Source organism: Fukomys damarensis, unplaced genomic scaffold (assembly GCF_012274545.1).
Source record: "Fukomys damarensis isolate Sample0158 unplaced genomic scaffold, DMR_v1.0_HiC HiC_scaffold_21, whole genome shotgun sequence".
Classification (NCBI taxonomy): Eukaryota; Metazoa; Chordata; class Mammalia; order Rodentia; family Bathyergidae; genus Fukomys; species Fukomys damarensis.
The window spans coordinates 31665106-31692016 of NW_022900933.1; the positions used below are offsets into that span (position 1 = coordinate 31665106).

The 26911-nt window shown below is 37.9% G+C and overlaps 2 protein-coding genes across 6 annotated transcripts in view; one reads left to right on the forward strand and one right to left on the reverse strand.

The window, feature by feature from the left end:
* Nucleotides 1-623: 623 nt before the first annotated feature.
* Ndufb1 (NADH:ubiquinone oxidoreductase subunit B1) lies at nt 624-7970 on the reverse strand. 3 transcript variants are annotated; one of them, XM_033766796.1, is made up of 3 exons: nt 7252-7970; nt 1849-1993; nt 624-727 (listed from the first exon to the last, which is right to left on the reverse strand). In XM_033766796.1, exons 2-3 carry the CDS (start codon nt 1986-1988, stop codon nt 691-693), a joined length of 177 nt encoding a protein of 58 aa, XP_033622687.1. In that variant the 5' UTR covers nt 1989-1993; nt 7252-7970; the 3' UTR covers nt 624-690. The 3 variants fall into 3 exon arrangements, with proteins under 3 accessions (XP_033622687.1, XP_010614633.2, XP_033622688.1); XM_010616331.3 differs by lacking the exon at nt 7252-7970 and adding an exon at nt 6878-6980; XM_033766797.1 differs by lacking the exon at nt 7252-7970 and adding an exon at nt 6122-6288.
* Nucleotides 7971-10530: 2560 nt separating this feature from the next.
* The window catches only part of Cpsf2 (cleavage and polyadenylation specific factor 2), a 26540-nt gene continuing 10159 nt past the window's right edge, over nt 10531-26911 (forward strand). For 2 of the 3 annotated variants that reach the window (XM_019206363.2, XM_019206364.2), the window contains exons 1-8: nt 10531-10592; nt 15016-15197; nt 16315-16474; nt 16553-16658; nt 17937-18066; nt 20279-20394; nt 21776-21963; nt 22666-22956. In XM_019206363.2, the coding sequence (XP_019061908.1) occupies nt 15049-15197; nt 16315-16474; nt 16553-16658; nt 17937-18066; nt 20279-20394; nt 21776-21963; nt 22666-22956 (1140 nt within the window). In that variant the 5' untranslated portion in view covers nt 10531-10592; nt 15016-15048. The remainder of the gene's footprint in view (nt 10593-15015; nt 15198-16314; nt 16475-16552; nt 16659-17936; nt 18067-20278; nt 20395-21775; nt 21964-22665; nt 22957-26911) is intronic. The other variant, XM_019206365.2, reaches the window with a different exon arrangement.

Sequence of the window (26911 nt, forward strand, 5' to 3'; positions counted from 1 at the left end):
AACTTGAAAAAAGGGCCAGGGATTTAGCTCAGTGGTTCCGCCTGCCTTGCAAGCGCAAGGTCCCGAGTTCGATCCCCAGTACCAAAAAACAAAACAAAACAAACAAACAAAATTTACTGTTTTTTGTATGGCCATACCACCCTGAACGTGCCCAATCTTGTCTAAAACTTGAAAACAAGATGCAGGATATATCATGTACAGGTCCAAATTCCCTATCTAAAATGTACCAATAAATGTTTTGCTAAAACAAAAACTTGAAGACTAACTCAATGAAAGTATTAAAAAGTATGTAAAAGATCATCTCAGTAAGAAATATAAAAGATGCCAGAAGGGATGCACATACCTGTAATCCCAGTACTCAGGAGGCTGAGGTAAGAGGATCCTGAGTTCAAGGACAGCCAAGGACATATACATACACAGCAAGTTGAAGGCTATCCTAGACCACATAGAGAGAGACCTTGTTCCCTCACCATCAAAAACAAATAACAGGGGCCGGGGATTTAGCTCAGCGGTTCGGTGGCCTGCCTTGCAAGCGCAAGGACTCAAGTACAATCCCAGGTACCAAAAAAAAGACAAATAACAAAAACAGTATGAAAAGAATCACATTTCAAATTCTTATAATTAAATAACAAACATTTTTATTTCTCCCATAGCTTTTAAAATATGAATATTCTGTAATTTAGCCACAGTCTACTTCCAGGTAACTTCTTCATTGGGCCTCAATTCCCTATGCAGAAAGAAAGAAAGAAGGAAAGGAAAAACTGTAAATAAAACTTCTATGAGGTGGTCAAAAGAATATTTTATAGTTTATTAATATGATCCATTATAATTTTTATATTAGATTCATCATAGTCTCTTGACCTTAAACTCTTACCATAGCTTCAGTCTTCCAGATTAAAGCCCTATAATTTCTTAGTACATATAACAGCTATTATTCTTTCAATGAGTTTATTCATGTTTTCTATATCCTTTTTTACCTCACTGTGTCCTTTTTAAATCCTTGACTGGTAAACTACCTCTGTAAGTCCTGTGGAAGCTACTTGCTCCTCTTTTTTCCTTTTTGTCTTTGTTTCTGATTTTTTGAGACAGGATCTTGCTATATAGTTCAGCTTGGTCTTCAACTATGTAGCCCAAGCTGGCCTTGAATTTGTGGCAATCCTCCTGCCTCAGCCTCCCCAGTGCTGGGATTACAGCCCTCTTGTACCTTGAACTTCTTCCAATCCAGACAGAAGTACACCCATTGGCACATACTCTCTGTGCTAACCATATCCCTCTGTTGCCAGAGGAAGCATCTCGAAAGATACAATGGAAACAGGCAGCTGCCAGTTGCAATCACTGAAGCACCATGTTCAAAGCTCTGAGATACTGCTGCTGAAAACACAGCTCTAGATCACTTTTCCTATATTTATTTAAGTTGCATCATGGATGAAGTAAGATATTATATGATAATATGTATGAAAGCTTATACAGGATAAGATTTGATTAAATGGTTTAAAACTTTATTTCCAGAGCCAGGGATTTAGCTCATGGTGCCACCACCTGCCTCTCAAGGACAAGGTCCTGAGTTCGATTCCCAGTACCAAAAAAAACTTTGTTCCCACACTAAAATGTACTCTGAATTTCAAAAAATGAGAGACTTTCAAAGTTCTGCAACAATAGCAAAGACTATTTGCATCCAAAGGTAATCATATAATTTTATCAAAGGAGTGAATAGCAAACAAGCCTAAAAAATAGTATCAGTAGTATCAGGGAGAAAAATTACCCCGTTTATCTTTGGTGTATACAGTATTAAGAAGAATATTCAAGTTGGGCAATAGCTGGTTTTAAAGAAACGATGTGTGAACTAACCTTTTAAATAGCATACTCTTGTTGCGGAAGGCAGTTAGCTTTTCATCATTCCTTCTGTCCAGGTACCATCCAAAGATAAATCCCATGGGGACAAGTACATGTACCCAGTGGTCATGCACAATCTGAACTAAGTTCACCATGATTGCTAAAAACAAAACACAAAGATTTATTTATAAATCAGAAATATACATATAATTGCCTACAAAATATCTTCTAAATTGCATCTGAAATGGAAAGAGGGCTGTGGATGTGAAACATCTTAAAATCAAAACTTGCCTCAAAATCAGCTTGGCATAAGAATGTACAATAGCATTTAAAAAAGGAATACAATACAGTAATTAAAATCTGCTTGATGAACATTAGGTGACAATGGATAATTTAAAATTATACTTCAAAGAAAATTTTAAAAATACAAAAAAGAAAAAAGAAAACTACACTGCAATAAAACCTATTTATTAAGTTTTATTTTTTACTTCACCAGAGACTTGATATAGGTCTGAGGGACAGAGTTTAAAAGAATTCTACTTGCAACAAAACCTGACACACCAGGTCCTCAACATTCTTTGATGCAACATATGCTGGGATAGCTGCTATATGTCTGTATTTCCAAAAGATATAAATAACATCAACACATCTGTTGGGGTTTAGGATCTAGAACTGTGTGCCTGTAAGCAGGTGTGATAAAATTGTTAACAAAGTTCAACTCTACAACATTTCCGATTTTGGCTCCTTAAAATAAAATTGGGCTGGGTTTGGTGGTGCAAGCCTGTAATCCTGGCAGTTGGGAGGCTAAATCGGGCTGGCCTAGGGTCCAAGTCAGTTCAAGGATAGCCTGAACTACAAAGCAAGACCCTATTAAAAAAAAACAAAACAAAAAACTACGTATAAAAAGATTATTTCATGGTCCTAATATTGATTTAGAACATTTACATGTGTAAAACAGTCAATGTCACAATAGACTTGAAACTCAGTTAAATGACCCCATGAAAGATAAAGGGAGCTTACTTTTACAGATGACTACTAAGGCTATCATATATTTCAACATATAGCATGAAATAACTATTATTAAACTTTTTTTACAAATAAGGAAACAGCTTAACTCAAATGGCTATTTAATGGAGGCCTGGAATTAAAATTCAGGTACACTCCAACTATCTGCCTCTTATCATTTCACAGTGCCTCTTTTAAGAGCCCCTCCATGAATTTATATTTTTGGTACATAAGAGCTTTAACATTTCTAAGTTTTCAAGTCAAAAGAGAACTGGTAGTCATGATGTGAAAAAGAACAAACGCACACCAATTCAATAAAAGCATATTTAAACCACCATCAGTTTGTACATAGAGATGAAATGAAAACACACTTGAAAGAAAAAAAAAGACAAGAAAAAAAGGTATGGTATGTAATTAAGTGTGGACAATGTATCTCAAGGTATAACTTTGACTAGTACAATTGTCTCATTTTTTTTTTCGTCTCCCGTGTTTTATATGTTCTTTGGCCTATTAGTCTGGTTTTCAATCTACATATGTGATAATTCACTTTATAAGTTCTTAAATGAATCTGATGGTGGGCAAATAAAAGGGGGGATGGAGAAGGGAGAAAGAAGGGAATTGAAATGTGTTATGTACATGTACCAATCCCTACCGTGAATGTAATCATTATGTACTGCAGACATACAGTAATAAAAGTGAAAAAACACAGACATTCATGTACATGTGAATACATCACACACCATGGCTGAGAAGACATATGACAACATCCTAGTAGAAGCAGTACCTTATTGCCAACTAAAGTGCTTAGCACTAATCTAAGCTGGGAATATAGGAATGTAGACTAAATTCACACATTTCCTTCTGACCTAGTCCACATACTTACACAATTCTATGTCTCAAGCTTTCATTAAATACCTATTATCCAGTCACTGTCTGTGATGCTACAAGTTGCACAAGTTCTACACACTGTTTCATAAATAACATGTAATACTACATATAGCAGGTTCTAGTCTATGCCACTGATCTAGAAAACTATGATCTGAGTACATGATGAGACATTTCAATGTACAATTCAAAAGTTTTAAATTTTAGTCTGCTGTCTGCAGCTAGAGTTCTGAACCTTGATAACATCACCATGACACAGGGAGCCCTCTCAAAATAAGGGCTCTTGGCCTTACTTCCCAGGTGAGGCCCCACCGGACAAATCAACAGTTGAAAGAATTCCCCAGCTGATTTTGATGCAAATGTTTCTTGCGGGTGAAATCCTAAGGGCAATCAACCTTCCTTCATTTCCTCGAAGATGATGGTTCTCTTAGCACTGCGCCTCCAGTTAAAGAACATAATATTGAGATCTGAAAGTATTTTTGTGGTTCTGTCCAAGTGCCCACCAAAGTTGCTGCTCACTTGCTGTATAAATTTGAGCCAGTAAAATATGGAGCTAATAATGAGGGCTTTAAGAAGATACTGTAATTTTAAGATGACCAAACTGCAAAATATTAAACAATGTATCTTTTCCTGTGGCATGTGTTCAAATTCAAAAACTCAGCAGTTAGAGTTATCTAGTCTGCTTCCTGTCTTTATTAGCTCCTGACAGGTGTCAATACCACCCTAAGCAGCACAGCTTTTATATATATCATTTTGTATCTAACTAGCAAATAAGTTTTTGCTGATTTCTAGCTCCAAACTCTTAAAATAAGAGTCCATGGCCATCTGTAAGATGTGACCATTACTGGCATTCTTTCAACAGAGCCAGAAGCTAAGGACTGGGTTGGTCTGGCTCTACTCAGAAGAGATGAGATGAACCCCTGCAGTTCTTGCAGCATGTACTCTATACAGACTCCAGAATTAAACCCTGGTCTGAAACACGAAAGGATTCTGTACACTCACAATCCAGAACTGAACTCAGTCACCGTGAAGGAACATCTCTGAAGTAAATGACAAATCTTAGTCCCAGAGGCATTTCATATTATAATGATAAAATCTATATCCAGTGGACTATGGAAGTGGCCCACTGTACATCATTTATCCTGTATGTTTTCCAGGAAGGACAAGATTTATTTTCATAAACAGTGAACTAGACTGGGAGACTAAGGTGGGAGATGGTAAATTCAAGCCCAGTCTGGGCAACTTAGTGACTCAGAACCTGTCCAAAATAATTTTTTTTAAAGGGCTGGGGACATAGCTCAGTATGAATGAAGGCCGAGATCAATCTTAGTACTGCAGGGAAAAAAAAAAAGGCAAATAGAAGGGGTAGGGTGGGCAGGAGGGATAGTGTGGATGGGCCCTTGGTCATGGCCAGGGATCCTAAGACACCTTTATCTGATAGGCCACAGCAAGACTACGGCATGATCCAATGAGGCAGGCCCAGGTTTGTGATGAGTAGATTGTTAGCAGGAGCTAAAAAGGGGCAGCTGCTTTAGGGAATGGCATCCCTGTATGCCATGACTGTGCTGTACATATTTTCAAGTGTCTTTATAGGAGGACCTGTAAGAAAACTTCAGAACTAGGAGCAGCTATGGTATTCCTGAAACATGAATTGGGTTTTATCTTTTGGACTTTAGCAGTCATTACTCAGTCATCTTTTTCTAAATTCTATTATTTAGACAGAGGGAAGGAGGTGTGCTGGTGACTGAGCCCAGTGCCTCCTAAAAGCACAGATTATATCACTGAACTGTACCCCCAGCCCCTGGTCATATATCTTTTAATACTAAAATGATCCAAATTTTGGGGTCCTCCTCTAGCAGGACCTGAATCTTAGCAACACTGCAGTTTTTAATTTTCATAATCACCTATTCATGTCTAATTCTCACAATAGCACTAAGTGGTCAGGTATGGTGGCACACGCCTGTAATCCCAGCACTCAGGAGGCTGAGGCAGGAGGGCTGCTGCGAATTCAAAGCCAGCCTGGGCTACATAGTGAGATCACAAGGGCTTAGGACATATACCAGTGACAACAGTGGTAGTTAAGTGGTGGAGTTAAGATTAATACAGTACCCTGGTAGTTTCTTCCTTAACTCAAGCTCTTTTCTTGCACTTTACTGTTTCTCCAGTATAGAGGTAAGCATTTATGTTAACCTCATTTTCTTTAATTTTTGCCTAATATTACTTTTTCTTTAACCCAATTATCTTTCCTTTAACTTCTAAAAAGAAAAATGTATCTGGAACATATTTTTGTAAGTCACTCTGAATTCATGTTGGAAACGTACAGATAATTAGTTTGAGTGCTCTCCACAGCAGCACTTTATATGTATTGCTTTAAAAGTATGCACTTGGCTGCCCGCACCTGTAATTCTGGCTACTCTGGAGCGAGGGCTAGGTCAGAAGATTCCAAGTTTGAGGCCAGCAACTTAGCAGCGCGACACCCACACACGACAAACCAAAGAGGAGCTGAGGTGTACCTCGGTAGTACAGCACTTGCCTAGCAAGTGCCAGAGTTCGGTCCCAGTATCGCTTAAAAAAAAAAAAAAGTGTCAATTAACCTATGAAAAACTGTACTGGATGCATGGAGGAATCTACTCCTGCAGTCTCAATGCTATATACACCCTGGAAACCAAGCACAAGTTTATTACTTTTTTAGAAAGCAAACTGGCAAGTGCATGCTTCTTGGAATGGTCGACTCATAGAGGATCTGATATTTTAGTGTCAGGTCAAGCAGAAGACAGATCGCTGAGACTTGGACAAATGTGGACGCTCTGGTAAAACAGCCCCCCCACCCCCCTGCTTCTGGCTGGGCATGGGATCTAGGCTGGTAGGTTGAGGACGGCCATCGGCTCACCTGTAAAGCCGTTTTTCAATTATGACGACCTCGGAGTACCCTTCCCAAAAGCCTCCAGACAGAAAACCCAACTCGGTCGTCCACTCCAAGACAAACCTATTTCTTTCCCCCTCACCTTCTCTTGGGATTCTTAGACCTTAATACCACACACACACACACACACACACACACACACACAGCACCGCCGAAGGCTTTCCCAGAATCCTTCCCGCTGGCACGACCGCGATCAGAGCCGCCGCGGCGGCCCAAGGTCCCCTGACCCACCTGCGGCCTGGGTACCACCAACAACCCAACGATCAAGGGCAGCTCCCAGTTTAGCCACCCTCACTGGCGGATGCAGCGACCTCGGGATCTGCCAAATGCAGCGCCCGCCTGGGGGGGGCATGGAGGCGGAAATTTATACCTTTTCTTTCTTTCTTCAAATTTTTTACTCTTTACATTTAAAAACTTCAAAAATTATCGATAATTTCTGAAGGCAACTGCGGTCCAAGGTGAAAAGTCTTATTGGTGTGAACGCAATCGTCTTTCTACGGCCTTGTCCGCACCCTCCCCGTGTTGGTATCGTCCGGGTCGTCCCCGCCTCTGCCGCTACCCTGCAGGTTCAAAATGGCGGCCACCACTGAGGGGCTTTTTCATACCTGTGGTCACTGCTGCTGAACGATATCAGCGTTTCTCCTCCTTGAGCCTGGATTCAACTGGGGGTTGGGAAGGGCAGTAGACGGCGTTGGGGGAAACCTCACGAGGCAAGTGAGGACGAGAGAAGGGGGTGAGCCTTTGGCTGGGGGAGGGGGCGTCCTCGGCCCCAGGGAGAGCCGGACTCCGACCCAGTCTCCCCGGAGAAGTGCTCCTGCGGTTCCGGTTGCCACCGTCCTGGAAGTTCCTCGCGAGTGAAAGAGAAGTGACTTCATGGGTGGAATATTCCCGGGTTGTTTGTGACAGTCCGTACGGTTCACTCCCGCGCTCGCTCCCGTTCACTCCTTTCCGTGATTTCCCTTCGCCCTTTCAGCCTCGGGCTTGCGGGGCGCATCCGACGCCGGCTATAGTCCTTGGCCTAGTGGCTGGGGTGCTCTCGGCCGTCTAGGGCTCAGCCACCGCGAGACTGCTAAGCACTGGGCACAGAGTAGGCGTCCGATTAGCTCACGGACTCCAAGGACCCTTCAGTTGCTAGTCCCGCGCCGTAATAGAGTTGTCTTCCTCGCTCTGGAGCGCTTCCACTACCACTGCAGTTTCCCACAGCTTCATTCTTTTCGACTTTGTTCGATTTTACATTCTCTTAAGAAAACAGAAGGTCAGACTAGCCCTAACTTCTGCCAGTCTGACCGGCGAACCTGAGCCGCCCGCCCATTTCGAATCTTTAATTTTACTCCCCTTTGATCCTTTTACGAAGTGCTGCTCTTCCAGAGCGACCCGGAAGAGATTTGACCATCTATGAGCTCTAGGTCTAATCCAGTCTCTCCTTTTCTTTTGTATTTAGCACACTTCCCTTTGTAATCAACATGCATGCTCATTATTGAGAGAGTAAGTAACCAATACATACTACTTGTGAAGTAGTATGTATTGGTCAGAATCTGTCTCCTGCAAAGATTTAAGATACAGTGAGGGTTCACTCTTTCAGCACATATTTCTGTTGCTTTGGGCACTGTGCAAGAGGTAGGCTGAGATCAGTTTGTGAATGATCTTGATTTCCAACCAAGGAGTTGAGGTTTTTATAAGGTAGTTAATAGGAAGCCAGTGGATACTTTGTGAAAAGATGGGAGTATGAGAACATTTGTCTCTCAAGATGTTCTTATTAATATCTGTGTTAATAGCATCAATTTGGAACAGGAAAACTAGAGGAAATTTGCAAAAATTCAGGTAAGGCAATGAACCCCTCCATTGAGGTAGGCCAGTGAAGAATGTTAAGACTAAATACAAAATAGAATTCAACTAGTAGCCACCAGTTTGTTGGTAAGGGAATGACTAGTTTTCTCTCTGGATGACTTTCTGGTTGATGATAACATTAAAACCCACTTTAGGGGCTGAGTGTGGTGCCTTATGCCTGCAGTCTCAGCTATGGCCTTGGGAAGGCTGAGCAGAAGGATCACAAGATCAAGACTAGCCTGGGCTGCGTAGAGACCCTATCTCAAAGTAAAAGGCTTGGGGATGTAATTCAGCACCCCCTTGGTTCAAGCAAGCAAACAACAACAAATGCAATATGAGTCATGGACATAAAGACAAAATGATGATGTTGCCAACTTGCTTTATTTTTGGCAAGCACAATGCTCCAGTCTAAAGTGGTGCTTTTGGGGTTTAGACCTGTGCGGTTACAGCAACCACCAGCCATTTGGGCTATTGAGCACTTGAAATGTGGTTTGAATGGAGATGTATGTGAATACTAAGTTAACACACTGGATTTTGAAGACTTAGTACAAAAAACAAAGTAAAATATCTGTTTTTTGAGGATTACACATTGATTACACACTTTAGATTAAATAAAATATTAAAATGTTACCTACTTTTCAATGTGGCTATGAAAATTTAAAAATTATATGTGGCATGCATTATATTTCTGTTGACAAAACTAGTCTGGTCTAGACCAGTGATGGCAAACATGGCCTCAGTGGGCTGTTTGTATCATTGAAAGCTCTAAAAGATTGACCATCACTGGTCTAGATTAATGCTGGAAGAATTAGTAAGGAGGTGGAATTTGAGCTGAGTTCTGAGAGAGGGTGATGACCAGTGACATCATGGCACCCTCCATTGCCATTGAAGTCATTGAGCTGTTTTGGTCTTTGTTCTGTCCTCAGGCAGTAAGAGACCTACAAAGCTTTCTGAGCAAAAAGTAATGTGTATAGGGTTGTTTTTGAAGATTAATTTGATAGGAATGTTTAGATTGAGATGAAGGAAGGAAAAACTGGAGGCAGAGAAATGAAGACATCCAAATGTAAGGGAACAAGGCCTTATATAATGTAAGGTACTGGTAGTAGGACTAAAAGGAATGACACATGCACAGGGTTTTCTGAGGGAAAAATAACCTGAAATTTTTAAGAATTGTCAAAGAAAAGGTAAAGGGAGCAATCAAACAGAATTTCAATCCTTGGTCACTTAAATTATGACTACTGAATTGATATTGTAGTGCTGGGGATTTAGCTCAGTGGTTCCACCGCCTGCCTTGCAAGCTCAAGGACCCAAGTTCAATCCCGGTACCAAAAAAAAAGCTTTGAATTGATATTGTAGAATTATAAAGAATATTTGAGGCCAATGGAACTTAATTCCAAAATGAAACCAGCAAAGTTGACAGAAGGCAGTCTGCTAAAATGCTCCCTTTTAAAAAAAAAATCTCCCTGCTTTCTGTTACTATTTCGTTTTCCTAAAAGAATTACCATCTTTCTACTTGCTAATGAATCTTGAAATCTTTCTCTCTTTGTTGAACTAGGGCTTAGGATTCTAAGGCCATTCCTTCTGTGGCCTCTCTATTCAGTAGGGCCCGCATCCCATGTTTTGCTTATCTCAATTTTGAGTATTTTCCCTACCCAGGTCCTACAAAGCCTTAATAATTTTAGTCCCTACTTTTTCTGTGAGTTTCTATTACTGAGAATTTTGAAAAAATCTTATTTCTTAAACTGCATATTCAAACTCCTGATCATAATCAACTTGGTTCTTTATCATTTATTTTATGTATTTTATTACATTATCCTTGTTTTGTGTGAGCCCAAGCTTCATAAAAGTATGTTTCTTTTTGGGGGGGCGGTACCAGGAATAGAACTCAGGCGCTTAAGCTTGCGAGGCAGGTGGCAGAACCACTAAGCCAAGTTCTTTTTTATATGGACTATATATTATATTATCTGCTGTTATTCATGGTATTCTGAATAAAACATACACATTAATTATAAATGAAGGAAATCATTACACTGCATTCATAAGTCTTTTTCTTTTAGATTTGTAAAGAACTCTTCCTCTGAACTTGTGATGTTTCATCATATATACAACTGAGATATCAGTAAGTAAGGAATGTCTGATAAACATTTAGTTGGTTTTTTAAAATTAATTTATTTTGGTGTGGGGATTTTTGGTGGTATTGAGGGTTGAACCTAGGGCTTTTGTGCTGAGCTACATTTCCCCCCCACCTTTTTATTTTAAAATGAAGTCTCATTAAATTGCCAACTTGTCTGGGCTGAACTTGAATTTACAGTCCTCTTGCCTTAGCTTCCCAAAGTGCTGAGATTACAGGAGTACACCAGTATGCCCAGTTTAAAAGGTTTTAACGTGAATTTATTGAGATGTATCTGCAAGATATTTTGTGTTTTAACTTCATAATCTAAATGGGAAGAAAAGTGGAAGTTAAAGAAGAGCTGAGCAAAAGAAGAAGAAAAATTTTTCTTAGGCCATTATTGTAATTGTGATACAGGAAGCCTTTTTTTTTTTTTTTTTTTTTTTTTTTTTTTTTCGGGGGTACACTCGTGTCCCTGTGCTTGCAGGGTAGGTGGCAGAACCACTGAGCTAAATCCCCAGCCTCAGGAAGCTTTTGGACATGGAGAATTTTCTAGTTCTTCTCAAAATTGTATTTATAAACAGTTTTCATAAAATAAAGATTGATATCTTTGTAGTTCTCATACCTCAATCAGGAATAGTGTAAGTCACTGTATTTCAGATTTTAATTTAGCAACAACTATTTATTAACTAGCTACTCTGTACAAGCTTTATGCTAATGTGCCAGATGGATCAGGCCTAATCCTGTATTCAAGAGAGCTCTCCCAAGGGAGGGGAAGTTCGAGTAGATAACTATTAATGCTGTGTTAAGAGCATTAAGCTTTTTTGTTTGTTTTTTGTGGTGGTTTTTGTTTGTTTGGTTGGTTGGTTGGTTGGTTGGTTTTTTGTTGGTATGGGTGATCAAACTCAGATCCTGTTCTTGTGAAGCAGGCGCTGGAACCACTGAGCTAAATCCCCGGCCCAAGAGCATTAAGCTTTTTTTTTTTGACACAGGGTCTTGTTCTATAGTCCAGGCTGGCATGGAAAATAGCTCAGGCTGGTCTCAAATTTGGAATCCTACTACCTCTGCCTCACCAATGCTAGGATTACAGGCATGTGCTACTGTGGTTAGCTTATTAAGTCCATTTAGTACTAGTTGTGCCTCATTCATTCATGTGACTTCACATGTATTGACCACCACATGTGTTAGGTAGGCACTGTGGAGGCATTGGAATATCACTGACGCATAAGATCATGAAGTCCACATTCTAGTGTAGGAGTCAGGTGAGCAAAAGAAGTCAGACAAAGCAAGTAAATAAAAAGCAATTGCAGAGACCTCTAAGTATTTTTGAGGAAATAGATTGATACTGTGAAGCTAGGCTTGGTGGGCACACCTGTACTCTCTGCACTTTGGGAGGCTGAGGTAGGAGGATCACAAGTTCCAGTCCTGCCTGGCAACTTAGTGATACCCTGTCTTAAAATTTAAAAAGAAGTGAAAAGCTCTGGGATGTAGCTCAGTGAGAAGACCCTGTGTTCAATCTTCAGAGCCACCACCACCAAAAAAAGAATGATGTTACAGAGTGAAGAGGAGTAGAAAAGGACTTCACGATGGTCAAAGGGTGCTACAGAGCAAATGGGAGACAGAGAAAATGTACAAATAGTGAGAGACCTTGGTGACTGGAGATAGAAGAAACTTAGAGAAATCAAGTAGGATGTAAGGTTCATTGGTAAATCTCTGTGTACAACCTCAGCCAGTATATACTTCACTGGCTGTTCAGTGTGATGGCATGAATAGGAAGGAGATGAGGATGGGGAGACACGTTTGTAAGCAAATGTGTCAGAAATTTTACTTCGAAAGGGAAACATTAAAAATAATTCAGTAGTTTTAGGGTTAAGAGGTTCTTACAAGTTGGGAATTTCTAGAGTGTCTTTATAGGCTTATGAAAGTCATGCATCAGTGATGTAGGGAAAAGGGAATGACCAAAGAAGTCAGCTGTCCTCGAAGGTAAACTCATAGAGGCATTGGCATTGGCTTTGGAAAGGGATAGGGCTATTTAGTACACATAATGAGAGACCTGACAGTATACATGCAGATAGATTAATTATGTGCTGTCTGAAGAATGAGGTGTTACTGTCTGGTTTATTTTGAAAAATGCAGTGAGATTATCAGCTAAAGATAGGGGTAATGGTTGAACAGAGAAGAAGTGGTGTGAATAGTACTCTGAGATGAAAAGTCAGTCTGCAAAGAAAGGTAGGAGTGACAGGAGTAAAGGCTATTTGGGAATTTGGGGTGTGAATTGAAAAAGTAAACAGCACAGTTGTGTGTGGGTTTTTCCCCTTGTCTGACAGCTGCTGGAGTAGACAAAGTAAATGACTAGAGTCAATTAGGGCTGGGATTTTCACCATGCAGATACAAAGAAGGACTAGAGAGGTAAATACTTGAGAGTGTTTGCAAAATAATGGTTCATACTCAGAAGCTTGAGGGCCTGAGCAGAGACAAGAGGTCATGGATAGTGAGAAAGTGGTCAGTGGATAAGATAGCAGTGAGACCAAAGGGTTTTTGCAGTGGGAATAGTTGAGCAGGTAAGATGGGGTAAGAGATTGCAAGGCTTGAGAAATTTTGAAAGCAGCATAGGCCCTGGTAGTGGTCAGGTAGGGTGTAATTGGTGGTGGTGGCTGACGTGAGACAAATACTATTGCAGTTAAGAAAGCTAAGGCATTGAGAGCTTAGTACTGCAGCTACTGGGAAAAAGATCAACTCAGGAGCTAAAGTTCTTCATGGATCAGATCAGATTCCTAGATGGCAGCATGAGGAGGAAATTAAGAAGGCTATTTAACTAGCTCGGTGGCATAAGCTTTATTAGAACTGGAATATTTAAAGGGCAAAAGAGAAGGTGTGGCTCAGTAATTGCACTGAGGAACTTTTGAGGTCCATGGAGTATAAGAGATTTAAAAATAATTTTCAAAGCTCTTGAGAAGAGTGCAGGAGGAACACCATTGTTGGGGAACTGCCAGATGTCTATGGAGACAGGCAGGTGAATTACAGGTGAGAAGAAGCCTACTTCTAGAGTGCAGACTGAAAAGATTTGGAAGGTGGAAAGGCAGGGGTTGGGTCCAACTGTGAGAAATACACATCAGTAATAATGGATAAGCGAGGAGCTCTCATTTGGGGCTGTTACTCAGGTAAACAAGAGTAGTAGATGCTTAGCCTTGGGTCAGCATTTAGGAAAGGTTGGGTAGTCAGTAGAGGAGCTTGGGTATAAGTGAGAGATCATCAGGTAATTCAGTGATCTTCTGTCCTACTCAAATACTTAGCCAGAAAAGGCCGAGTTTTATCTTTGCTTTTCCTTTTTTTTTTTTTTTTTTTTTTTTTGAGACAGGGTCTCTGTATGTAGGTCAGGCTGGCCTTGAACTCACTGTGCAGCACAGGCTGGCCTCGGATTTACAGAGATCCTCCTGTCTCAGCCTCCTGAGTGCTGGGATTATAGGCGTGCACCACCACACCCAGCCCAATTTTATTTTAAAGAGCTAAAATTGAAAATGTTGTAGAACTTTGTTAATCAACAGTTTTGTCACGGCTGCTTACAGGCACACAGTCTTAGATCCTAAACCCCAATAGATGTGTTGATGTTATATCTTTTGGAAGTACATATATGTAGCAGGTATCCCAGCATACATTCCATCAAATAATGTTGGGGACCTGCTGTGTCAGGGTTTTGTTTCAGGGATTGCAAACGTAAGATACCACTTTGTTTTTCAGTAGCTTGTATCCTTGTGCAAGGTTCTTAACATTTAACTCCTTGAAAAGTACATGAATTTTTATGATTTTATTCAATGGTGAGGGAGAAAAGAAAACCCATAACTTTTATCAGATTCTGAATGTGGTCTATTTAAGTTCTAAAAAGAGAGAAGGACTTGTAAACCCATCATTGTAATGCAGTGTAATAAATACCATCATGGAGCAAGATAAAGGAGGAACAGGTTCGTCATGAAGAATGAGTTCATTCACTGAGAAAACATATGTGTATTGAACTTGGATGGAGTAGTCTCTAATTTTAGTAAACTTACATGACATTTAAAATTCTTTAACATCCTTTTACAAATATATCAATAGTGATGTTTTATGTAATGGTATACTTATGTGAGGAAAGGTTAATTGACTTGCTTGCTCCAAAGCACACAGGAATAGATTCAAATCTGTATCTCTCTGACTCCAAAGTCCACTGTTTTGCATTAGTGCACTCTGGGGAGATCCTGAAGAGCTGTAAATAAGAGAGTATAGGGCTCTGTTTGTACTTTTAAATTTGACACTGATGGCAGTGAGTCTGTAATATGTTTGCTTTTCACATTTGTGGAATTTCTGTGCACTTAAAAATGTGAAATAATTTTAGTTAATTTGTCTGTTGTATGCATAAGATTGTGCTTTCCGCCTAATTATGTTTTTCTTTTGAAAGAACCTTTTACATTCCTGTTACTGGACCAAAAAGATGACCTCTATTATTAAATTAACTACCCTGTCCGGGGTCCAAGAAGAGTCTGCTCTTTGCTATCTTCTCCAGGTTGATGAGTTTAGATTCTTACTGGACTGTGGCTGGGATGAGCACTTTTCTATGGATATTATAGATTCCCTGAGGAAGTAAGTTGCATTTCACATTTCTAGACTTTATTAAATTAACTTTTCAAAAAAAATAAACTTGCCTTTCATATACTTTTATAATAATTTTGATGTTATCTAGTATTGCTATCTTTGCACTAAGTCTATAGTAAGAATTTTATTTATGCCCAAAACTGAATTGTGGCCATTTTAGCTTATAAAGTTTCGGTTGACTTATTGGCTTTGTTTATTTGAATTCAGCAAAATCTTAAATTGTCACATGGCTAATGGATCACTGTAAATTTTGCTCTCTAGTTTTGGGAAAGAGCACGAGTTTGTAAAGATTAAGAGGAAACAAACACCTGTGTGACAGTTCTGTGGTTATATTAAATTAGCTTACTTTGTATTTTTTGGTGCTTGATATTGGGACTTAGTTCTTAGAATAACCATGAGGTACAAAAGGGTTCTAATCTATCAGAAAAGATTTGAGTTTTGAGCCAGGTTATGGTTGCGCATGTCTGTACTCCCAACACTTGGGAGGCTGAGGTGGGAGGATCACTACGAGTTTGAGGCCAGGCTGAATTACACAATGGGACCCTGTCTCCAAAGAAAAGATCCAGTTATATATATGTGTGGCATTGTACTAATTAATGAAGGAAAGAAGACTTAAATCTTTTCAAATATTTAGAATTTGAAGCTAAAAAAGAAAAAAATCTCTATTGTCCATGGTAACATACACTTCACTGATTAATTGATGTTTTATTACAATGATTGTGATTTTGGTAAAAAATCCATAGTAAATATGTGCCTATTTAATTATTTTCTGCTTAACAATTTCTAATATTCCAAGCTTAGTGTTTGAACTTAATACTGTATAAGGTGGCCAGCCATCAATTTATTTGTGGTGTCTACTTTTTTCTTTGTAAATGTGTCTAGACACCATAACGTCATATGTTTAGATGCAACTTATACCATAATTTTGTTGTCTATGTAGAATAGGGTAGTACTAATTGAAATTCATGGGTGTATAATCTTAGTTATTTGTTTTGCTCTTCTACCCCAGTATAGTCTTCAATCCAGAATGGGTAATTTTGACTGATGTGCTTTTACCCTTAAAAATAAGAATGGGGCATGTCACCGGTTTGCTTGTGTTCCCTAGGCACGTTCACCAGATTGATGCAGTGCTGCTGTCTCACCCTGACCCTCTCCACCTTGGCGCCCTCCCTTACGCTGTGGGAAAGTTGGGTCTGAACTGCGCTATCTATGCAACCATTCCTGTTTATAAGATGGGACAGATGTTCATGTATGACCTTTATCAGGTAATATAAACAATTAAGGAAAAATAGTGTACTCTATCAGTGATCATTTTTAACCTTTCGTTTGTGTCATTCTTTTAGTCTCGACACAATACAGAAGATTTTACACTCTTTACGTTAGATGATGTGGATGCAGCCTTTGATAAAATACAGCAGCTAAAATTCTCTCAGATTGTGAATTTGAAAGGTAAAAAGTGTTTCTGTGGTAAATAATTGTAGTAAACGTTTCTATAGTAATGAGTTTTGTTTCACTTTGTTGTGCTAAGGATTGAACTCAGGGTCTTGGACCTACTCAGCAGGCACTGTGCCACTGAGCCACGTTCTCAGCCTGAACAAGTGGAATTTAACTTTCTGAAAAGTACTCAGGAGAAGCACAGTAAACCTTATAGGCACTGTGGTCTGAGAACAAAAAATTAGCCCTTTCTGCCTTGATGTGAACTGAACTCTGAACCTGACTTTGAACATCCATTTGAATTTTTAAAATATTGTAGATTAAATTCTAACAAATTTCTGATGCTTGGGCTGTTAGCATTTTTCCTATTTAGCTTGAGAAGATTTATTGTAATATTATATAGAAGGAAGGTAAAGGGTGTGGACTTTATAGATCGAGAGACAAAGTAGCTCAGATGTTTAAATGTAGTAATTGAAGGAAATGAAGTGATGTGGTAGCAGAATAGAAAATTACTAAAAGTTTATTAGGTCAGGATATCATATATTAAATGTGTCATATACAGCAGAAATACATTACAGATTTTCTTAAAAATAAACTGTGGCGGTGCCAGGGATTTAGCTCAGTGGCACCACACCTGCCTCACAAGTGCGAGGTTCTGAGTTTAATCCCCAGTACCAAAAAAAGAAATGAACTGTAGCATTGAAAATATTGTACAATAATGGGCTCTATTTTTTTTTAATGGACTCGAGGATTTAACCAGGAAGTAGCAGTAGTCTTAGAAGTTTTGCTTATATTTAGTTTTTCTGTAGGAATACATTTTTTTACCCTAGCGAGATTTGGAATGTTATTCTGTCAGTTTAGATGTTAGCAAAATGGGCAGCACTTGCTAATATAATATAAATGTTAAAACTTAGGGCTGGTGTGACTCAGTGGCAGAGTGCATACAGTTTTGCATATGTGAAACTGGATTCAGTGGCCAGCATCACACACAAACACTAAATTTATTAATTAGTACTTAAAGTTATTTAATACTATACTAGCTATAATGTTCAATCTCTAGCCATCTAGGAACACAATTATCTCTTCAAGAATACATAAAAAAGTTGTAAGAATATTTACCTCCACTGAAAGGGTTTAGTAGCTGAGGATAGTATGAGACTTGCTTTTTACTGTTTGCATTTTTACTTCTAAATTTTATATCATTGCATATATTGCCTCTTAACATAGCATCAAAATATAACCTTAAAGGATTGTGAAAGAAGCTTGAATGTCATCACTATCTTGTTGGCCTAGGTAAAGGACATGGCTTGTCTATCACACCTCTGCCAGCTGGCCATATGATAGGCGGGACAATATGGAAAATCGTCAAAGATGGAGAAGAAGAAATTGTTTATGCAGTTGACTTCAACCACAAGAGGGAGATGTAGGTATATGAAGACAAGAGCTAAAGGAAATGCAAAGTGTTACTTTAATTCTGTAAAGGGAAAATTAGAAGCATTCTGGTTTTGTTTGCTTTAACCAAAATATAGAGTAGTTTAACAGCATCAAATAGTGAATGTTTCTTTCTATTGTTACTGGCATTGTAAGGGAAGAAGTTTAGTGTAGTACATAAATGAAGTTTTTAAAATTTACATATGATTCTTCACTATAAAACAGCTGTCTCCCTGGAGGTGTTACAGAGCAAGTAAATTTTTATACATAAAACTATTTTATATGCTCTCAACCTACTACTTAACAGAACTTTTTTTTTTTGGCTTTGTAAAATCAGTAATTTCTATCTAATATAACTATATTTAATATCACATTCCCTTTAAAAGGGAACATAGTAGTTACAATTTTACGTATTTCATTTTGCATTCATAGAATTACTATAAATTTTTGTTGTTCAGGCTTGAGACAGGCTTTTGTTACACCTATACATTAAGTTGAAAGCTTGTTTGTAGGAGATTGCAGTAGCTTCAAGAGCTTTACATTAAGAAATATTTAAGACTAATAGATTGAATTTAGAAATACAGATTAATGAGGAAAGATGAGTATTTGAGAAAGTAGTGAATTTTAACCATTTGGGGAAAAATTTTTGTACTTTTACAATATAACAAAATAAATTTGAGATGGATTAGAATTAACTAGGAAAGAAAACAATATTGGTGATTTCTAATTTGGAAGAATTTGTAAGCATAAAGATAATGGAAGGATAAGTCTGATAGATTTGATTACAAACAGGCTGAAACTGTTTGAAACAATAAGCTAAATTACAAAACCAATAAACTAGGGAAAATATCTACAAGTTGGCTAAAAAACTTATGCAATCTATATAAGACCAATCATTAATTAATCAAAAATACATAGTTTCAAAGTAGATAAAAGGTAAAGTCAAAAAAAGAAATGTAAATAATAATGTTTATTAGTTACATTAAAATTATTTTTAAATGGTGGTAGCCTTTTGGAAGTATTTTGTGATTTGCTAAGTCTGTCTGGTTAAACCTTTCTGGAAAAGGTTAAACGTTTGTGGAAAGCTATTTAGCAACACTTGTATAGTTTAGTAAACACAGTTCTTGGGATATGTCCCAAAGAAATGTTCAGAAATGCAATTAAAGCTTTTTAAAAAATATTCTTTGAAAGATTGTAATGACAAAAAAGTGACAAATATAAATGAAAGGAAAAGTTTGAATAGAAAGATTTTACAGTTGCTGAAAACTGGCTTAGAAAAAATTTTTAATGTGATGGGAAAAAACTAGGACACAGAATTGAGAATATAGGACTATACATGGGATATCCACTAGTTTTTCTTTTTGAGGTAGTGGAGATTGAACTAGGGCCTTGTGTCTAGGTAAGCACTCTTTAACACTGAGTTATATCCCCAAAGTTGCTAAACTCCTGCCACAGCCTCCTGAGTAGCTCAGATTACAGGTGTGTACCACCGTACCCAGTGGAATATACACTGTTTTAAATTTTAAAAGAGTATTTGTGTGTGTGTGTGTGTGTGTATACACACACATTATTATAAAAATTATATATATGTATATATATATATATACACACACACACACACACACACACACACACACACACATTATTATTAAAAAATTTTATACTTTGTTTTTTGTTGTTTTGGGTTGGTTTTAGTTTTTTGAGACAGGATGCTGCTATGTAATTTAGATTGGCCTTGAACTCACTATGCAGCCCCCATCTGGCCTCAAACTCATAGCAGTCGTCCTGCCTCAGCCTCCTAAGTGCTGGGATTATAGTCATATCCCACTACACCTGGCTTAAACTTTTATACTTTGAAGGGTATACTCAAAATATATCAGTTATCTCAGACTGGTGGTCCTTTGGAAGGGTTTTATTTTCCTCTTTATACATATTTCTTAAAATTTACCTGACTTCTTTTGGTTTTCAAAATTTTTATTGGTACATTTTTAGATATACATAACGATAATATTCATCATAGGGAATTTGTACCTGTACTTGATACATCTTGCTTTTTTTCCCATTCCCCTCCCCTCCACAATGAACATATATATTTTTATATTTAGCAGGGGGAACAGCCTTGTAAAAGCAGTTGCTCATTTTTTAATTAAGAGAATGTATTCCTGTTTATTTGAAGTGATATGAAATCTTCTTAACCCTAACAGCCACTTAAATGGATGTTCCCTGGAGATGCTAAGCAGACCCTCTCTGCTCATCACAGACTCATTTAATGCTACTTATGTGCAGCCTAGAAGAAAACAGAGAGACGAGCAGCTTCTGAGTATGTATCATCTTGTGTCCTTAAAGAGCCGTGGAAGTTCAGGGTAGCGTGAGATTCTTTTTATTCTGTTGAACTTGGTCATAAGAGGTTAGCTACCTCCAGTAATTTTGAAGAAATATGTGACTATGTCAATATTTTGAATAAGAAGATGTAAAGATTGGCTTCTCCCTGCCGTTCAGCACATAGCTGGCTCTCTCAGGCACTCACTGGTATGTCTGCACATTAAGACTTCATGTGTGTCAATTAGAAAACACACTCTAAAAGAAAACTGAAAAAAACATAAATGTGGGTACAGAGAGAGACTGGCTTGTTTTGGTGTTGGGTATTTTATGCTCTAGTCTTCTTGGTTTTTTTTTTTTTTTTTTTTTTTTTTTTTTTTTTGGGTTAAACATCGAGGCCTCTGAAAGGCAGGCATGGTGCCACTGAGCTAAATCCCTGGCCCTCCTCTTGGTTTTAAAGAGATGTCTCTAAAACATTGCTGTTGATTTCTGTTGTGACTTAAGCTGCTTTACTTCAGTTCTGTTTTATAAACTATATGAGATTTCAGCAGTAAAAGTTGGATTCCACTTCTAAACATGTTAGCAACCACTTTATACTTTAAAAATATAACTTGTATAACTAATTGCTAGCATGCAGTACTTTAGTTTCATGGTTTTTTGTTTGTTTCTGCTAGTTTGCTTTTTATCAGCTATTTCCAAGTTTACTTTCATGTAGAGCAAAGAAATCTATGAAGATGCTTTTGTTGGAAGAAAATGTGTTCTACATTTTATTCTGTGGGTGAACATAGAAAATATGTCTTCTCTATATAATGTGTATATATGTATATATAATGCATTTATATTTGTGTTTTTATTCACATGTAAATATTAGGATTAATCATACTAAACTTTATTGGGGTGAACAGGTGAATACAGGGTGGCGTGGAAGCCCCATGCTGGTTGTATTAGGCCTGGTCAGTTTTCCCCGTGATTTTTTTTTTTTGAGACAAGGTCTCACTATGTAGCCCAGGCTGGCCTTGAATTTACAGAGATCCTCTTGCCTCAGCCTCCCAAGTACTGAGGTTATGGGCATATTCCACCACGTCTAGCTCAAATACCATTTTCTCCATAAAATTGATGTGAAAGAGTTGGAAACTACTGATTTATAATATTTAAATGAAAACAATTGGGAGTTAATAGCATTAGTTTTTACCTCTAATGAAAGTCTAAGAAAACTAGAAATTGTGCTATCCTAAACAAAAATTTTCATTTTGTACCAGGCCTAGTGATTACTTACTTATAAATTGTAGTCTTTATTGTAAAAGCAGAAAGATAACGTTATCTTTAATTTTGTAGCACAGTATTGTTTTGTTCTATAGGAATTTAATATTCTTGTTTTTTAGCAAATGTCCTGGAAACCCTTCGAGGTGACGGAAATGTATTAATAGCAGTGGATACTGCAGGCAGAGTTTTGGAACTTGCTCAGCTTCTTGATCAGATTTGGAGAACTAAAGATGCAGGATTGGGTGTTTACTCACTGGCACTCCTAAATAATGTCAGTTATAATGTGGTGGAGTTTTCTAAGTCCCAGGTTTGTGTTCATGTCATCATTTATAATATTGAAGTTTGTCTGTGTTGGGCTTTTGAAATTAGTATCTTCATTGCATTTTGGATATTATTTTTCTCAAGAGGTTGATAATAGCAGCTAACATTAACTATTTACTATTCTGTATGCTTTCATAATTATTTCATTTAACTTATTATATAAGAGATAGTTTCTATTTTTGTCTCCATTTTACAAATTGAGCAAGTTGCTTTTCTTCTAACTTTTGGTATCCTAGTCTATAAAACCAGAACCTACCTGATAGGATATAAATGTTAGAATTCATTATTCTTTCTTTTGTATAAACTCTTTCTTTTGAAACAGCAATCTCTAGGGTAAGATAGTTACTTAGAACATGCACACTGAATTCTCAAAAATATTTAAGATGACTTATAATCGAATCACTGAAAAAGTTTAATTTTTAGAATGAGAATTAGAGTGGGATGACTTAATGGGAAAGAGAATCAGAAGATTGCTGCTTATCAGAACTAACAACTAGTAGGAAAAAAAGACTTGTGCCGGGGATTTAGCTCAGTGGTTCGGTGGCCTGCCTTGCAAGCACAAGGACCCAAGTTCAATCCCCGGTACCAAAAAAAAAAGACTTGAGATAGAACTTGAATTTCTTGTGTTGTAGAATACATGGAAGTTACAATATTTCCTAATCACTATCATCTTTTCCCCCTATATTAGGTAGAATGGATGAGTGATAAACTGATGAGATGTTTTGAAGACAAAAGGAATAACCCTTTTCAGTTTCGCCATCTTTCTTTGTGCCATGGTCTGTCAGATTTGGCTCGAGTACCCAGCCCCAAAGTTGTCCTTGCCAGCCAGCCTGATCTGGAATGTGGATTCTCAAGAGATCTCTTTATTCAGTGGTGTCAAGACCCTAAAAACTCAATCATTCTAACTTACAGAACTACTCCTGGGACTTTAGCACGTTTCCTAATTGATAATCCTTCTGAAAAAATTACAGAAATAGAGGTAAGCTCCTGTATGCAAACTTTATCTTAGAACTGTTTTGGTGGTATGTTATTTAAAAATTGGTGTTCAAAAATAAAACCAAAGTTGCCTTACTGTTTTTCAGAATAACAGTAGCAAGCATTTAAGGCAAAAACTTTAGAACCTCCTCACAGGAGATTCTTATTCCAGAGCTCTTTCACTGTACTCTATGAAACCATACTCAGAAGGGATACATGTACGCTGTATTCTCAATCTCCAAAAAGTTCCCTTTCCCACCTTTTTCTTAATCAAACTCTAGCTGCTCCCTAACCATGTTTCTTTGCCCTCTCAATTAGACCTCTTTTTTTTTTTTTCATGTTTCTTGTACTCTTAAGTGTAGTTGGTAGCTGTCCTTGTTCTGTATTGCAGCTTTCAAGCCATTTTCTTCCCTTTGCTTTTCATGCCATCAGATCTGATGATACCCTCTTTGTTTCTCACATTTATTAATCTCTCGGTCATTATCTGTCATTCACTGGTGGCTTTAGTCCCTGGTTCACAACCTTCCTGTCCACTCGTACTCAGGACCATTTTCTTGCACATTTTAGCATCGATATGTATGCTCTGTCCACTTCCTTGGTCCTTTCATTTCCTTGACACTGTATTTTCTCATGAACTTTTTCTTCACTGTACCTCAGCCATCTAGTCCCAAATTGTGCTGTCTCCATCTCAATCTTCACTATAAGACTCCCACTCGGAACTTAGAGCTGGCTTTCTCTATACTTCATGCCAGCTGTGCTTCTGTCCCACTGGGACTTTGAGTTCATGAACCTCGTCTTTACTCATCATCCCTGTAGCTTAGGGCCATTAGTTCTTGATTTATTGTTTTGTAAACACCTTCAACTCTTACCCTTCTGTTTATTCTTCTTAAATTGCACAGCCTTGACCTTAGTTAAACCATTTGCTCAACCTGTGCCTGTATTCAGGCAGTGTTATGTCACTTGAGTTAAACACAACCCTGTGGGTAGGTTCCCCTTCACTTTTAAGACCTCACATTTCAAAAGGGCACTCAACATTTACAGGATTTCTCTTTCTCCAATAACACACTTTTATGTCCTCTCACTCAAACATCCTACAACTCACTCCCAGCTTTGTCCATTAGCACATGACCTTGTCACAAATTTAACAGTTTAGAAAGCAAAAGCAGTCAGACAGGGATTGCTTTAGGTTACTTTTAGGTTACCATTACTAAATATACTAACCTGTTTCTGCATCCTCACCTCCTCCCTTATCTCCTTGATGGGAGCAAGAAATTGGCTAAATGACCAAGATGATAAGAAATGGTATTGCTTAATATCAACTTATCACTTCTACCATTTTTCCAGAATTGGTATTATTGACTCTAAAGTTCATAGCAATTTTTTTAAATAGCAAAACATTTATTGGTACATTTTAGGCATGCATAGTGATAATAACATTCACCATAGGGAATTTGTACCTGTACATGATATATCCCACCTCTTTTCCCACTTGCCCCCCTCCCTTCCAGCCTCCTCGCCTCCCTGTGTACAAAAGTTTTGTTTCCATTTTTCCTTCTATTTTCACTGTTTTTCCTTGTCCCTTCCTTGTTCATAGCAATTAATAATGGATGGGATAGTTAATAACTGCTAAGGTTGGACAGTATTTTAGATGACTGCTTTTCATTTTGTCTTCATGGCATCCATTTAAACAAATGTTTAGTTTGTTAAAAGCTAAAGTGTTATCTTTGTCTTATATAAGTGTAGTTAAGAGAAACAAATGGATTGGATGTGGTAACATACACCTGTAATCCTAGCCCTCAGGAGATTGGAGCAGGAAGATTGTGAGTTGGAGGCCAGGCTGGGCACCTTAGCAGTTTATCAAGTCCCTGTCTCAAAACACTGTGCTTACTTCAGCAGTACACGTACTAAAATTGGAAAAAATAAAAAGGGCTGAGGATATAGTTCAGCAGTGGAGTAATTGCCAATCATGCGAGAGGCTCTGGGTTTAACCCATAGTACAAAAAAAAGCATGGTATTAGTAACTAAAATCCGATATGTATTCATTATAAATAGAGAATCACAGACCAAGGATTCAGAACAAGCACAATAGAGTAAAATACTGTCTTGGGTTATATAATAGCTTAGAAATACCAAATTAAAAGAATTTAGAAGTACTTGAAACAGTTTCATGAGATATGAAGTACTGAATTTGAAATTTGAATTACTAGAAATTCATTTATGACTGATGTGTCATTTAAGGAATTAACATAAGAATATTAAAAGTTTGAAGAAATAGGAAATGATATACAGAAGTATATCAGAAGCAACTAAATAAAACATGAAATGTCCAATTATTACTTTTTACAAAATATACTTAGTGCTTAGGACTTTTTCCTTGCTTACTTTTTTAAAGTTGTTTCTCTGCAGTTATCCCTCCTTTCCCTTTCTCCATCATCTATTATCTTTTTCCCTTTACTTGATCATATCCCAAGCAATTTTTATTCTATCCTCTCCCCTCCCAACCTGCTTTTTGTTTGTTTGTTTGTTTGTTTGTTTGAGATAAGGTCTTGCTACTTTGAACTTGCTGCGATTCTCATTCCTCACCCTGAGTGCTCGGATTATAGGGGTGCACCACAATGTCCAGCCCAACCTTCTTTTTTCTTTCTTATGGGAAAATCATCCTTTTCCACATACTTACTCAAGCCAAAAATTTAGAATATTTAAAATGCTCATTGAAGGAAAATATGCATTAAGTGTATGCCATAAGTACAATATGTGATAAATTTTACACACTGAACACATCTGTCCATCCTGTATCCAGTCAAGAAATAAGATATTATCAGCTCCCCACATACCCCTTATGACCCTCTCTGTCCCCTCCAACGTTACCACTATCCTGCACAGGTTGTTAACTCACAGATGATTACTTTTTTTTTTGGTCTTACTGAGGATTAAACCCAGGGTTTCACATGTGCCAGGTAAGCACTCTTCCACTGAGTTGCATTCCACAACTTTTTTTTAACTCTTTGCTTTTCTCTCAATAGCTATACTCAGTCCATTAGCAAGAGCACTCTCCTACAAAACCATATTGCATACACTGATGCGAGGAGATAAACATTGATAGTGTACTATCTTTACATTCACTGACACTATTCAACTGCATTTTTCCCCTTTTTTGTCTGGTTTCCCATTCAGGATTACATGTTGGATTAAATTGTCTTGACTGTTGACATTTTTGAGGCATATATTTTTTTTCTCCCCTTGATATATAAATATTTTTTTAAAATTTTCTTCGGGGGGGGTGGTCACCATGTAGTACAAGGTGGCCTTAAGTTCACTGTGTAGCCCACACCAGCCTTAAACTTGTGGCAATCTCAGCCTCCCCAGTGCTAGGGTTTCAGGCATGCACCACCACATCTGGTTCCATGTTATTTTTTTAAAAGGCTAAATTATTCACATATTCTGAAGCTTGTTCTTTTCACTTGAGTCTTTCTTGAATGGTGAGCAAATATAAAGACCTTCCTTACATAGTACTCGGTATATTATGGACAAATGTTTTTGAATAAATGACCAGATTCTTTTTAGTAATTTTGTAGTGGTACATTATACATGTGTGCACTGGTTATTTAATCCAGGGGACTTCAAGGAGTTTCTCAAACTTTTTTCAGAGAGTCTATAGGACCAAAACCTTTTCATATTAATATTAATATATCAGTTGCCTTTTTACTCTTGCTGTATTTATGCTGAAGGGTAAAATCAGTAGTGCAAGAAATGCTGGGGTCTTGGCATAAATTAAGGTATTGGTGCCATGCTATAGTAGAAATCACTGGCTAGGCATGGTGACGCACGCCTGTGATCTCAGCACTCAGGAGGCTGAGGCAGGAGGATCGTTGTGAGTTCAAGACCAGCCTGGGCTGTACATAGTGAGTGAGACCCTGTCTCAAAAAAACCAAAAAAAAAAAAAAAAAAAAAAAAAAAAA